This window comes from Cyphomyrmex costatus, unplaced genomic scaffold (genome assembly GCF_001594065.2).
Source record: "Cyphomyrmex costatus isolate MS0001 unplaced genomic scaffold, Ccosl1.0 scaffold70, whole genome shotgun sequence".
In the NCBI taxonomy this organism is placed as follows: domain Eukaryota; kingdom Metazoa; phylum Arthropoda; class Insecta; order Hymenoptera; family Formicidae; genus Cyphomyrmex; species Cyphomyrmex costatus.
This window is the reverse complement of record NW_017280267.1, coordinates 298,426-314,890: the sequence shown is the minus strand read 5'-3', so window position 1 is coordinate 314,890 and position 16,465 is coordinate 298,426. Positions and strand designations below refer to the sequence as shown.

The window sequence follows — 16,465 nt, the reverse complement described above, 5'->3', positions numbered from 1 at the left end:
AAATTTGTGGAAACGGAGACTAAAAAAACCGGTTAACTGTCCGGCGAGCTCTTTAAGCGAAATTAGTCTATGGTTACGGAGTCGAGAGGCGGTGATAATGGCACTTGTTGGTGAGCGAAACCTGCCCGCTCGGGCTTCGTCCTCTAAAATAAAGTTACGGCCATTAACAAAACTAGGTTTCTCACTTTAACTTGTCCTAAAAAATCTACGTTGCATCAAAATTGAAGTCACTAAATTGGTAGCAGTTTGCTATCTCGCGTATTTTTACGTTTTAGAGAACAAGGTGCTTCCGCGATTCTTTCTTTTATTTTCGGATTTGTTTTATGACGTTTTCAAATAATAGAGAGCAAATATTTTTATACGAGCATACGACATTCTAATTTTGTACAATTACAATAAATTAACAAACGGATACAGCATATATCACCAAAATGGTTTGTACATTAAGAAAATGACCAATGAACGAGCAAATATAAGATTTTTAAATATTATAAAAAAACAGATTTAGTTGGTGTCTTCTTATGCTTGAATTACAAATATGTATACGATATAAACGATCGCAAGATGTTTCGTACTTATAGAAACTTCATCGGCTGTGTATAATAAATTATTATAAAATTTATAATGGATATCTTCAATTAACAAAAATACGCGTATATGTATAATAATAGTCATATATAATTTCCGATATATTATTAAAAGTATCATTTATATATACATGTATCGTATTATGTAATTAAATTCTTATTAGAAAATTAGAGAGAGATTAAAATGTAATATTAATCTTATTTTATTAATTAAATTCTGCTACATATTTCATAATTATATATTCACCCAATTAAATATATAGATATATATTACATATTATAACTTATTAGATTGCCTGAAAATATTTTAGTGCCGTTATTCGTTCTTTAATTTCTAACCCGCGCAAACAGCGAATAATGCTCGCGCGACAACGTATCTAACTGCGATGGTATTTTCCCCCATATGTTTAGGACAAAAAACATACGATATTTTAAGTTACCTGAGATTTTTTCAGAAGACGTACAATTTATCGCCGGTCTCTCGAGTTTCCTGCCACGGCCATGGATAACCCCCAGTCCTCATCCCGTCCGCCATTGCGGATAACCCGGCTCTGTCCGCACCACGTTCGCTCTATGGCGGCACTCTCTTTCATACATAACTGACATTTACCACCTCCCATATCCACCCTCTCTCATATTACGCGTTGAAATAGCCCTCGTCCCCCGAGCGAAGGCGCAGTAGGACGTAATAGCGTTCTCGGAGAATTACTTATACCCTCCTGTGACCACCACTCATCGTGGCCAAGTTTCTCTCTTTCTACGCGAGCTCTCTTTTCCTGATAAAGTTTCACCTTGTTAAAGGCAGCGTCACTTTAACCCCTGTTCGGTAGCAAAAATAATCAAAAATAAACACGCGGCATTTAATACGGTAATCTTCTCGCCTCTTCCATTCTCGAGGTGTTTGCTCGCGATTATATATTTCATAGGAAATAATATCTAGGATTCTACGCGGTTGTTTCATATTCAAATAATTGAATGATGAAATATAATTCTCTGGAGAGAATATTGAATTTAAGTTACAAGAAAAACATTGTTAGAACAATAGTAACTTGATTTCATGAGCTGAAAAAGTAACATTTTGTTATTTTTAACTTCCATGTATGCCAAAATTAAATTTTATACGTGTAAATCAATTCATTTCTATGGTCTGATTGCTTAATTAGTTTCAAAATTTATAGTAAATATATAAACTGAAAATTTGAGTCAAATTTTATATACTTTCTTGAGTTAAATCATCTAACTTTATTGTTTTAGTTAAATTAACGACATATCAAATAACAGCAGTAACCTATAGATATGACTAAAAATAATTCTATAATGGAGTATAATTGTTTCGATACAAATTAAACAGCGAAGAGAAAAAGGAAAAAAGATTTTATTTTTGAAATTTTTTTATTTATAAGCCACTTATGTACACGATTAATAGAGGGAGGGGGGGTAAGACATTTTAAAATAAATGTATCGCAAAATAATAAGTATGCGCATTGGTACGAATTGTAATTCTTTTAATAATGAGGCAATAACGCCGTTATGACTTTCACGCAAGTGGCAAGGCTACATATATCACGATCCGCCATCAAATGCACGTCCTATCCGTACGGGTATTACGTAATTGCAACGGGACGTTTATATAACGGGAACATTGCGGGTTATATAACGAATGGCATAATATATATCCTAATAAGCGCTTGCAGGCTGTACAAAGTAAATTTCATCGTTATTATTGAATCGTCATTCTGTAATAAAAAGTCCGTGGTGTGGTAGACATTTATGCGAATGTGTGTCAGTGATTATTTGTGATTCACTTGAATGCATAAGAAGAGAAAACCCTTGCTTTTCCCCCAATTTGTTCCGTTGTTCGCTCAGTTCTCTCCTTCCTCCCTCTCGATAAATCCTGTTATCCTCTAATTAATTCTTTTTCATAAATTAAACGGTGTAAGGTCTATTATACCTCATTTATACTTATTTTCTTAATACAACACTGCGTATTTTATATTCTCATTTATCGTATCTCTATTTAATATTGTTGAAAGATATTAATAAAAACATTTTTGCATAATGTGCTCTATATACTGGAAAAATAAACTATTATAATCTACAATTACAATTGATTTTTTGACTTATTGTTTATTTTAAATTGCTTAATATAACACAACAAAATACAATGATTTTTCTTAAAATATTTAGTATTTAGGAATTCAAAAATTTATGTCATGATTTAAATATATTATTAATATGTATTTTGGAATATTTGTATTAAGTAAACATAAATAATAATTTTCAAATTACTAAATACTATAAAATCATTAATACATTATTAGAAAAATAGATTAGCTATACTTATAATAGTAAATGTAAACTATATATAACTTTTTATTATTATTAGTAAATCTGTGATCTTTTATATGCATATAAAACAAGGATTGTATTTTAAATCTATCTTCCTAAAGTAGTTCTTTACATTCGTTTGTACTCGTAATGTAATAATTTATGTGATATCAAAAAAGCTTCTAATACGTGAAGTAATTTTAACAACCATTTAAAGATCCACTAGTGCACTAAAAACATCATATTTTTAGTTCTTTTCGACGAGCAAATTTAATATCTCGACAACAAATTATTTATTAAATTTTAAATTTATATATAATATAATTTTCAAATGTATTTGAATGCTTTCGTGAGCTTTATGTGTAATATTTGATTGGGCGCGCTTTTTGAAATTCTGATTATCTGCGCATCGGTGGATTAATTTTTAGTGTACGTATATGATCGACTTAGTGCGTTTTAAGGTAATGTTAGTCACGTGACTGACGTAAAAGTAGGCGACTGATAGGAACGGTAATTTCATATAATATATATATGTATATGTGTGTAGTGTGTATATATATATATTGTGGTTGATATTGCGCGACGTTGACTTTTCCGTCAACGGAAAAATAGGAACCTTCGCTGCATACGAGGGAGACGGGATTAGAAATCACGTCGACTTGTGGAATCGGCACGGTGTATCTTACGGTGCATGTGCGTGTCGAAAAATGACTATATACGAGTCATGAGCGTCATGCAGTTTTCCTTGCACATTACATTTGATTCTTCATCGGCTGCACATGATGAGAAATATACGGTTGGACTTGTGTTTTAACTCTTACTTCAATAACCAAAAATTCCATGTTATCTCAATAACCGGGGTACCCGGATACCCACTATGAAATTTCTTCGTTGTGTGTCCTTAAATTCGTTCTCGACCCTTCGATTTAACTTCCCGCGTCTTTGAACAATGTTTAGGCCCTTTTATCCGCTCTCTCGTGCGCAGAAGTAAATTTGAATGTGCGCTGCTCAGTCTCATAACCTCCGTTAAGAAATGCGTATGAGTATTCGGATACCCTGGTTACTAAACAACCGCATAGTCAACTTTGACGATTGAAAATTCCAAATTTTTTTCTGATATGTTTTTAAGTTAACACTTGAGTTTACGTGAAGTTGTCTAAATAATGGATATCCGGAGCCATTTGGCTTTATTTTGAATGGAAGATACAAAATTGAGATAAAAAATATGAAACGAGTACCCGGTTATTGAATTAAGCGTTAATCGGATTTTGTTTGTATAACACAGAAGATTAAGTAGTATCAAATTAATTTTCTGACAAATTGTCTCTTTTCTATATTATAGCTTGAAGGATAATACTGTTTGACAAAAACAGACCTTTTCAAATTTTTATTTGATTGTCCATTTAGTTTGAAAAATATGTGATCGCCCTGTATTTTGCTTCTCTTATGCTTTATCTCGTACACGCACGGCGACAAATTTCGTTCTTTCATATGTCGCGATTGCTGGATCGTTAGAATCACGTTGAAGTCGTTCAAAGTGGATCCTCGTGTCTGAATTTCGTTCAAAGTAATCTGCATTAGTATTGTCGGATCGTAACATCGTTCTCGCGATGGCATCTTTCCTTGATTCGTCGCCGTTATCGATCGCGGTGGTGACGACGGCCGAAGAATTCGGGGTGCCGGACGAGGGACGTGTCAGTTTCTTTGCGGTTTTATTACACGGCTCGCCGGAGGTGGCAATTTGTTGAAGCCCGCGTTGTCAAAGACCGGAAGTAGGTCCCTCACTCTTTGTCCCGTGCCGGTCGACGCTAGCTCGATCCATCTGCAATGGCGAAACATGTGAAAGGGTGTTCTCTCTTCTCTTGTCTTTTTTTTCTGAAAAGAGCTGCTTTCCCCTAATGCCTGCAAACCTTTTGTATTTTATTGGCAATGTTCCATTAAAGATATTACGAAGTAAAAGAGCGAATCGTATAATGGCGTTATCATATATTATTATTTTTTTTTTTAAGTAGAGATTACAGTTTAATTCAACAGCAATTATTATGAATTTTTGTTTAAATTCTCGTTTTAAAACATTAGTAAATAATCGATTTTCGTTGAGAAAATCATAACCATATCGAGCATTAAACTAAAATTTTACGTACGAAAAGAACGATTTTGCTAAAGTATCTGAAAATTTAACTACACAGATCTGAAAATAATTTTGTCAAACTATACTGTTATAACGTCATAACGTTAAACTATATTCACTTGTACTGTCGTAACGTTAAGCTATATTCAATTTGAGTTTTTTAAGTAATTTCTAAGTCATTCTTATTCTATATGGTTAATTTAACTAAAACAATGGAGTAAAACAATTTAACTCAAGGAAATATATTAAATTTGAATCAAAATTTAGATTATTATTTATTAAATGTATATGTTTATATGGATGTTTTGTTTATTTTGAAACTAACCACAGAAATTGATTGATTTACATTTTGACATACGTGAAAGTAAATTAATAAAATATTATTTAACTAAAGAACTGCATTAAATGTAATTCAAATTTAGTTTACTATTTATTAACCGCATATATTGATATAGACATTATTTACTTTGCAACTAATCACATAAATAAATTGATTTATATTTTGTCATATATGGAAGTTAAATAGCATAATGTTTTAGCAAATTAATTCAAGAAATTGTGTTACCATTGCTCTTTTAATATCAGTGTATTAAATAGCAGTGTATCAAAATAATTATATATAATAGTACGCCTAAATTGATTACTAGAATGTCAAAACTTCATGCAGTGTTGCTCATTACGCTTGAGTGTTCTATACACTCGTAATTATTTTGATAATCCAACAAAATTCTTTTTAGATTTCTAGCTCCAGATACTTTATTTTTGTCTAGTTAAATTTTTAGATACTTCAGCAAAATCGTTCTTTCCGTGTACGTAATTCGAACAAACGAAGAATATCGATTTAGACTGGATTGTTCTACCTTTCGGTAAACTTTTCAACTCACTAACTTATTCTCTTACTTTTTTACTCTTTTATTTTTATCCAGTAGATAAATTACTATATAGTTTATCCGAAGATGGAACAACTGATTTTTACGATAATAGCTTGCTCATCTCATATGAAAGGCTTTCGTGTAAAGTCATTTTTGACATGTTATACGTATATGAATTAATAAAAACCAACGGTTTTGTATTATTCGGAAGTAACGGACGTTTAAACAACCACGATTATACCGAATTGTTGAGTGCAATTTCGACGAAACGATAGTTAATAAATATCGATTGGGACGATATCGCGCGCGTAATTTTTAACACGGCTACGCAAATTTGTCGTTCAATGAATCACGCGCGGCTCGCGTCGCACGAAGCAAGCATGCACGAACGAATTCACTTCCCACCTGTTGTTTTTGTATTTTGCGAGGGGTTGAGCGGCTGGATGGGGCGTTTCAGTGGGGAAATATGTGGCCCCATAAAAATCCAAACCACGGCTCAGTAGCATCGAGGTCTCCTCCACGCTGGCCAGAGTAACCCTTATAACGGGTGGCCCCGTATAAATCGTCGCCGGCTCGTTCAGATTCTGCGCGTCGCTTTTTAGCTTGTCATTGATGGCCTTCACTGATTTATTTAACACACGATTTTATTGCATGCGTTGCAGAAAGGCAGAAAGCTCTATGCATCAAGCGTCACGGAAAGTAATAGCACTTTTAAATACATTCGCGTACAAAATGTACGTGAAATATACAAAATCAATTCCAAAATTTATCGTTGATATTATACAAAATATAGAGAGACATACAGTGGCCGCCAAAAGTTTCCGAACAGAAAGAATAATTTTTTTGAAATATTTAAAAATTTAGATAGATACTCTCAAAATAACAAAAATTTTTCAATTTTAAATACCAGTAGAATCATTCTTTCCGACCAATAAATAATTTTATTATATACATTGCTCAGATATAAAGAATCTTTACAAATAAAGATTTATACAAACACTTAATATATTTCAGAATTTGAAATATTTGTGTTTTTAAATTTTCTTTCTTAAACTTTAAATGTTTCTAATAAAAATTATGAATTTTTAATGTATACAAACTGTGAAAAACAGATTGACAAAAATGATCATAAAATTATATGTTGGCTATAAATCTTTGACAGTCACTGTAATTGTTCGACATATTGAATAATGTATAGGTATATGGAACGGTTTTTCACAAAAATAAATTTGTTATTGAGATTGCTTTCTAAACTATATACGTAAAATATATACATATAATATATAAATGCACATAGGTGGAAAGATTTTTGAAATCGCAAAAGGGGAAGCAGTATCTATCACGTTACGCATATAGGGTGTATCTGAAGCTTTCCCCTGGAAAGAGCGACGGTATGAGAAATATGGAGGAGAAGCATTTGCATTTTCGTGACTCACAAACAGTTCCTGTATTCAGGGGTAGCCTGGTTACTTCGACGATCGATCGATATTTGTAGAGAGCGTGTCTAATATCGTCTTCCGGCAGCTCTTCAGGCACATCTAGAACGTAGACCGTGAAGATTTTCGCCGGTCTACATGGTATAGCAACCTAGATGTTACGAATTATAATGCATATCATTTTAAGAAAAAATCCAAAAACTATTACAAAATTTTACAAAAGCTAAGAAGAAAATTATATTGAGAGAAAAATGTTTGGCATTTATGATTATAATTGCAGGTAAAATAATTATAGTTATGAGCTCCATTTTTATGGTAATTATTATTTTATAATGTTAATAATAATAATTCTATTTATCAAAAAATATATAGTTGGCACTGAAAGTGATTATAATTCACAGTAACAGTTATAAAAATAGAATTCTTAACCATAATTATTTTGTCAAGTAATTACCACGAACAGTTATAGTTCGCCCTTTTTAATGTATATGTGTGTATGTGTGTGTATGCATATTAGAAAATAAATGCAAAAGGGATTGCTTTCAAGAATAAAGCAAATATTTCTGCAATCAGCTTAAAGTTAATATAATCAAATTCAACATCGAGTTTGTTTTTATAAATTATTATAAAAATATTTTCGTTATTGAGCATTTTTTGTATTTTGTTACATATCTAGAATATATGTGTTTGTGTCATGGGTGTACAGAATCCTTGCAGATCCCGAGATTAGCTGCAGAAGCGCTTTAAGGTATTTCTCTGTGTCAGGTGCTTTGGCTTTAGTAAGGTTTCCCATGTAATCGTGCAGTATAATGCAATGTGCCCCCGGATGTATAGTTCAAAAACGCTAATACACTTTAAATTATTGGGAGTACAAATTAGTTCAGTCCGTTTTCCAAAGACGAGTCATTTTTTCGAGATGAAATTCGTAAATTGCCTGAGAGATGGAAAAAAGTAGTAGCCAGCGATGGACAATACTTTAATTAATCTGTCCATTCATTTTATTTTGAAATAAATGCATTTTTGAACACAAAAAACGGACCGAACTAATTTGTACACCTAATATCTGTGACAGATTTACTTTGCCAGTCATTATTTATTGATAAGATGAAATATTTTCATAAATGATTCTATAAATACAAAATTAATTAAGCTGCGAAAATACGGTATATCTACCTTTTTATAGAAACGAGCGCCCGTCACTTTGTGAAAACCTTTTTTATACACCGCCTGAAAGTCGTCGATGTTGCTGAACTTGAAGAGAATGCCGGTGGCAGTCTTCGTCAAAGAAAATGCACCTCTAGATCACACAATAGAAAGTTGTTTTGATTATAATATGAATAATAAGAGAAACGTTTTAACTCTATAACAATCTTCTACGTAATAAACTAACATCGCGGTTAACTCTCCGTCTATAATCATATTTTGACTTCCTCCGTTTACAATCTTTTTTATCCAGCTCAAGTTTTTTTTATTATTTTGAACTTTAAAAGTTTACTTCTCAACATCTCTATTCCATTATGACTACATAGTTTTTAACTTAAATATCAAAACCTTTATTTAATAAAAATTGAAATTTAAATAAAAATGAGGATGAAATTTAAGAACAAAGTTTTGCTTGTGCCAAAAAATATTAGATTGATAGACGAAAATTAGTTTGAAGATTAGTACCGTTTTTTAGACGCGAATAAATTCCTACCACTGTCACGCATATGAATTCATTGTTGATACGCAAAAAACGTTCGCAGACAGCATCAGATGTAGTTGGCTTAATGGATTTGTTGTCCGATCTGTTACTGCCTTTACTACTTCACACGAAGCATCAGCTGACTTAACTCCATTTTTAGATCCGAATCGGACACAAAGTACTTTAGTCTCTTGCGGATTAAACTAAGTAAAGGCCAAAGTAATCTTGGCAATACACAGTCGATACGGTACGAATGCCACAGATCAGTTAGAATCAAAATTTAATGTAAATCGATCTTTATGTATAAATATTATATCTTGACTATTATTCGAAAATTTTATAACCTGTTTTTAACAAAGTATAAAAAATGGTAAAATCTAATTAATTTTTGTCAATGTAACTGTTTATTTTCATAAATTATTGTACATTTTAAAATGAAAAAAATGTGCAACTTGCATTGTTGTTTTAATCATCGTATTCGTTTCCGATAAAACGAAGTTAAAGTAATCAGCTAATGCTAAGTTTATTTATAAAATCTGAAATATTTATAAAATATTTCTAAAATCTCAAAATAACATTCCATAATATTCCGGAATATCCCGAAGTATTTACAGAATGTAAGAGCAACACTTAAATAATAATTAATGGTTAAATATTCCTTTCATTCATCGTTATATTTCGAGAATGTTCTATATATATTCCGTAAATTTATAATTTTTCTAGTAATTCTCGATGCAGAGATCTAAATTAATTTATAAACGAAATTGTACTGTCAAGACATTTGATTTGCTTTCATTTTGGAACTTAATTTTAGAGACTCATCATAGGCAAAATGTTGCACTCTTTATATTCTTTTCTAATGATTCTTATTTACGAGAATTTATATATATATATATATATATATATAGAAGTATTCATACAATATTCTGAACATTTCATTAATATTTGAACATTCTATGAAAATTCTTTTTCTGTCCCAGAATATATAATACTTAGGAATACAATTCAGTTCTTCATGAATAATTAGTGTTAGCTGGCTTTTTACGATGAAACAAAGTCATTTACAGTGGCTATTAAAAGTTTCCGGTCAATGAATAATTTTATTACATTACTCACATAAAGAATTTTTACAAATAAAAATCTAATACATAAGTATTTAAAATATATTATATGCTTTTAAATTGATAATAATAATAATTTTATCAACTTATAATGAACTGAAAAATAGATTAACAAAGATTATTGTAAAATTATATGGTGTGTTGACTGGAAATTTTTGTCACCCACTGTATTATTGTCTACCATATCTTAATCAATTAATTTAAAGAATTATTAATTATAAATAAAATACATATCAATGAAAGTAAATCAAATAAGAGAAAGATTTCTATTTTTGTGGTCAAAGCAGATCTTGACGTTTGATAATATTTATACACAAATTTGCAAGTATATTTCCCGGGGAATCCTCTAAAGAATTATTACGTATATCAAGAATTTAGATAAATTACTTTTTTTAAATATACAGTTTTTTAATTTTATATACGGTACGAAAGCTTGTATTTGTTTTCGCGACAACAATAAATTTGTCGAACACAATCGATGAATGCAAGGCGGATGATAAAGCAACTAAGAGAAACTAGTACCGACGGTACTTCGACACTCGTTCATCATAGTTATCGGGGTGCGATATCCGGTTTAACGTCTCTTTTATTGAACGACCTAAGATCCTGGAAATAAACCTCGTCCCAAGCGACGAGGTAGTCTGCCAAAGTGATGCGCTCACCGGAAGTTCATCTTCTCGCAGATGGTGGCGGCCTTTTCCATACTCAGTTCGTGGCTAGGGGTGAGCAGGAAAGCACCTTTAGTGAGGAAGTCGTTCTCACTGACCTCCGAGTCAGTGTCGCCGTGGTCTTGCCAATCGGCGGAGCTCTCCTGATTCAGACGTAACATTGAGCTGCTCTTGGACGTGGACATGTCTTTCTCGCACTGCGCACTGCCGCCCTGTTCCGGTTGCGACATCTTTTATAGCGTTGCCAGCGAACCGAGAACGGGTGATCTCACGTGTCGCCACTCAAGAGGGAACGGCCGTATATGATTCTACACGTACGTAACGCGTTACGCGAGATCGATCACTCGGAGAGGATGTCAACGCTGGACATACGCCGTGCTATACTGTTTCGTATCGCGTTCCATCGCGGTCCTTTTATATGCGTCTCCACAGACAGATTGGGCGAGTTAGATCGAAGAAGATCGGAAGGTTGCATGACAAAAAGCGACCAGTTAAATTCCTGATTGTTATTGATGCGTATATACGCGAGAGGAGGATCGACTGCGAAGGTCTGATGGCTAGTTCAATTGTTAGTAGAATTAAGCGTGTAGGAAGAAACGCTGCTATTTGGATATGGATTATTACTCACACTAATGATTTCAATAGATCAGGATGCTCGAAATATTATCGAAAATATAGATGCATGGCTTTTGATCTATCTTATAAATGCCAGGCGTTACATTCGTTCTGTTTATAACCTTTTAATATAGATACTTTTTATATATTCAATATAGAAAACCGCTTTGTATTAGCTAGAAGTGCTTTTTTTTCCAAATCAGTTATATTACTATTAATCGTTTTCCACGAATAGAAAAAGTCATATTAGAAAAGGAAAAAAAGGGGATGATAGGGAATTTAATAAAATTTTCAATTCTGTTAATATATTGAAATATATAGTGACTGCCAAAAGTAAAAAGCCGATGAGAATTTTTTATTGTATTGTTCATAAAGAATCTTTACAAGTAAATATTTAATGTATATAAGAACAAGTGTTTAATATATTTTATTTAAAATATCGTTTTTAAGTTGTAACAAAAATTGTATAAAAGTTATAATTATATAATATAATCAGCTACAAACGATTCTAAGTCGAAACATATTAACAATTTTTTTTTACCTTAAAGTCGAGTGAATAATTTGTTTAAACCTTCATATTTTTTAATATAAGAAACTACAAACAAAATTATTCTTACTATAAACAACTTACAATAAACGAAATCCTATCATTTTGTGTATAAAAATTTTCATTTATTTAAAGTCGCGGGTGTCAAATTTATAAAGGTCTGTGTAGAGGATATTTAAATAACTAAATTATTTAAGACTCTCTTAAAGAAACTTTGTTTATATTGTAACACACACAATCGGTTTTCTTACTATTTTACTAATTTCTTTGTTGACAGATTTCATAGATCAACATCGACCAAAATCAAACCGTTATACCATCGAGAAAGAGGTGAGTACAATAAATTATAATATAGATTTAACAGTGTAAGATAGAAAATTACACACTGCCCTTACAGAAATCTAACTGGCTATTGCTAATATAATCCTTAAACACCGCGATATCACTGATATAAAAATGTAATACTGGTCAATTTAAGATTGAAAGACAGTAGTTAATTTTAATTAAATTTATTTTGAATATTGAAAGCACTTTTGATACTCAAAATTAGTAATTAATAAGTTATATGATATAACTGTCATAAAATACAAAATTGAATAATACTAATAAGCATAGACAACGGCTATGTTAGACGCTGATGCATGAGCTGTGCATGAGAGAGAGAGAGAGAGTGAGAGAGAGCATAATTCACGCACTGAGTGTATTCAGTACTACACTACTTATGTTAGACTATATAGAGATGGTTTACTCGCAAAATTTAAAAAAAATATTAATACGTTTATTTATTATATATAATGTTCGTAATTTTGAATAATTTATTTAATATTTTGATAAATAATCATTATATATTTATTATAAGTATCTTATTATAGGGTTTCTAATTACAAAATTATTGAGCTTTATCTAAATTAATTTTCTAACGTTTAAGATTTTATTGAAAAAAATATTGGTATTAAAAGAGATAAAAAAAATTTCAATTAAAAAAAATTAAAGTTTAAAAGTAACTAAATTAAGTTGAAAATAAATGCATTTAAAATTAATAAGTTAAATTAAAAGTTAACTTTTTACTTTTTTTGACTTTTAACGCTTTAACTAGTTCTTACCCAACCCTGATACACATACAGTGCCTCTAATACTCGAAATAAATTATTAATTAACTACTATCTTTCAGTATTGATTAGTATAAAATTTTTATAACAATGATATAATATTAATTTCGGAAATTGTTCACATATAAATAAAAAATGCACACAATATATAAAATTGAAACGTGTATGAAGCAAAAACTTAAAATCAGAAGCATACTATATTACATATGCTAATATCTTAATTCTTTCTTGTGCACGCATATACATATATTCCATAGAATCTTATTTATCCTAAGTAAATCATGCATCGGTAATAGCAAACAATCAAGTAACAGTTACTTATCGCGCTCGAGATCTCAAAAGGCATCAACTACGGGTCGCCGCCTCATTCTCGCGGTCATCAAACCCTTCAACGTACGCATTAAGAGGCCAATCGTGGCAGTGGTGCCATCCGGTATCGTCAAAGCCGGCGATTGCGAAACGATGAATCTCCATTCAAATCTCTTAATTGCCAGCCGTGTTAGGCGATGCATCGACACGCCGCCGCGCCGCTGCGCCGATCAGAAACCGCGCGTTTGCTGTTGGCGATCCAGCCTGAGGGCGAACGCGGATGCACCATCAGCCATGGTCGTGGTGCGTGTACAATACGCGTTATGTGAATATCGTGGATCATCAGTTTATGCCGCCGATGGCAAGAATGATGATTATACTTCGGTTCGTGGTACGAGAGGCGAGAGCTCGCCGATAATTCACAGGCCAGGGTGACAGTACCACGCAATACTTCATCGTCAATAATCTGCTCGGCGCACCATCATCTGGATAACGCATCGTCCGAGAATACGTGGGCGACCCATCAACGCTCTCTACTCGTCCCTTTTTTTTTTTAGTAAAGACTTGAGCAATGAATTGGCCGCGTGGGCATTTAATTGGATGATTGGCCGAAACGATACGTCCTCGATAAATTGACCTGTGAACATAAAAAAAAAACAATAGATGAAACGGGAGTTTTCGCTTGCCTATTATGGTCAAAAGTTGTTATAAAAGAGACGAGGCGTTACGTATTACTTGAAAAACGAATGACGAAATGTAATATGATTACATTGATTAATCGAGAGTTTTATTTTTCTCCTTGACCGTTTTGTACGATTACTAAGTTCTACTTGACGCTACATAAAATTACTTTTTTTATTTGTGTTAGCAATAATATTTATATATTCATTTTGATTAGTAATAACTTTTTTCCAATTTTTTATCAATTAAAATTAATAAAAATATTTTAAAATTAAATTGTAGGTTCAATTAAAATTATGTACTAATTATATATAAAGTTGGACCTCGATAGAATGGGTTAACTTTTACAACTTATATATGATGAATAAAATACACACAATTAAGGTTCAATAATATATAGCATGTTTCTGAGTTATAATGTATCCAAAATGCTTTATGCACACAAGTTTTACATCTTCGATATATCATAGCTCATAAACTATCCATTATTGATCTTTATGTTTACGACATTTTTTGTTTACATTATAAGCTACATTATATTTATGAAAACTAACTCATCCAGATTAAATTTTCCATATAATTAATGCAAGGTTGTTTATATTTCAAGTATTAAATATTATCACAAGTATTAAATATGGTACTTATTTTTTTATAATATCAAAATTTAATTGGAATAATATAGCATGGTTATTCTATAGTCAGTTATAGTTAGTTATAAAAATATAGTATAAAAGTATAGTTATAGTCAGTTTGTAAAATATTTTCTGAAAAAAGACGTAGACAAGTAGGTTTAAAAAAGAAATTTTGTATTCGTACAGATTTTTAAAAATGAATAAACAAGGTTAACATTAATTCGTTTAATAAATTTTACAACGGAACAATTTTGAGCTGGATGGTATCTGTCATCAATCAATCATAATCGAGGTATGACAGACCCAGAGGCAATAATTGTCAAGGGTCTATCGAAAACCATAGTGATCAAAGAAACGTCAACAGCATTGCTCGTTCGCAAACACCGGACACATTGGATACAAAAGAAAATATCGCGGTTGCTTCGCGTGGCAGATTGATACAGCACAAAGCGTAGCGAGTCAAAGCTTTCGAAAAAAAATAGATACTATAATTGATGCAACAGCTACGGATTAGAACGTACAGTGAATGAAATAAGATTTTATTTTAATATTTTTCTTGTTAGTTTTTATTTATCAGTCGATAGAACGTTTAGTCAGTGGGTTATTAAGAGACATTATCACGTTAAAATTAATTGTTATTTATAGTCACTTATTTACCTATACGCTGTTGAGTCGTTTCGTCTTAAAGCTTATCGATCGCCGTGAGATTAGCTATCGGGGTATAAAAAAGGTACTTTCACGGGGTTTAATGAGAGTAATGGAGTCTTGTAGCTCAAGAACGCTTTTCTTCTGGATGGATACGCCCGAAGCATCGCTTCGCAAAAGTATTGGAGGACCTCCTTCTCCGTTCTTACTTCGGCTAGAAGAGCGAAAGTGCAATGGAGGATGAAGATCCAGTTACTTATGTCGTTACTGAAGTTGAAAAAAAATCCATGTCGCGAAATTGTCTCTTATGGCGTTGAACGTTGAGCATCTGCTTAATTTCTCACCGTTTCTCCACTCCTCGGTGAACTTTCTTCGCAAGGACTCGCCCTCGCATCCAAAACTCCTTAAACTTCACTCTACTGCCCGTTTCACTTTAGTTATGCTTCTCATCTTATCGCACAGGTGCACTATTTCATGTCTGTGCGCAAAACGCACTGCAGCTAATTTCACTTAAATACTCGGAACAATTTTAGAGATAATATAAATTTTTTTTAAGTTTCTCTCTCTCCCTCTTATTGTCTACAAAATATTCATAGCATTTATATATACACACACACACACACACATATTTTACTGTCTAATATTTTAAATTAATCAATCGATAAATGTGTGTTTTATTACATGTATTACATTTTACTGTAATTACCGATTAAATTTTAATATTATAAATACTATAGTGCTTTCAAGCATTCATCATTTCAGTAATATTGTAATAAGTATTATATATTACAAATAGCTTTAAAACGCAAATATATATCATTATTGGTCCGTCAGTAAACGGAAGAAAGCGAAGGACGAGGTGTGACCGTGTTGAAAAGGCGGAAGGGAGATGAAATGAAGAGAAAAGAAATGATTGTTCCTGGCGGCAGCGAGCTTGCGAAATGAACGCGGCGTGACTGCCGCTTTGAAACGGGGATGAATTGTAATTGGACGGAAATGGAATTCGGATAGTTCAGGACCAACGCAAAAAGAGACAGATCGCGGAGGAGTAGATAGAGAGAGTGAGTGAGTGAGAGAGAGAGAGAGAGAGGGGGGGGGGG

General features: G+C 32.2%; 1 protein-coding gene and 1 long non-coding RNA gene across 2 annotated transcripts in view; one reads left to right on the top strand and one right to left on the bottom strand.

Annotated features, from left to right (window-relative positions):
• Positions 1 to 16,465, top strand: part of LOC108780503 (uncharacterized) — a 133,382-nt gene that overhangs the window by 46,328 nt on the left and 70,589 nt on the right. Inside the window, exon 2 of the long non-coding RNA XR_001940902.1 lies at positions 12,267 to 12,319. This is a non-coding gene — a long non-coding RNA (uncharacterized LOC108780503). The remainder of the gene's footprint in view (positions 1 to 12,266; positions 12,320 to 16,465) is intronic.
• On the bottom strand, positions 4,346 to 11,078 carry LOC108780502 (uncharacterized). The gene is made up of 5 exons (XM_018548250.1): positions 10,822 to 11,078; positions 8,528 to 8,651; positions 7,355 to 7,505; positions 6,324 to 6,540; positions 4,346 to 4,737 (listed from the first exon to the last, which is right to left on the bottom strand). The coding sequence occupies exons 1-5, from the start codon at positions 11,055 to 11,057 to the stop codon at positions 4,611 to 4,613; spliced, it is 855 nt and encodes a 284-aa protein (XP_018403752.1). The 5' UTR covers positions 11,058 to 11,078; the 3' UTR covers positions 4,346 to 4,610.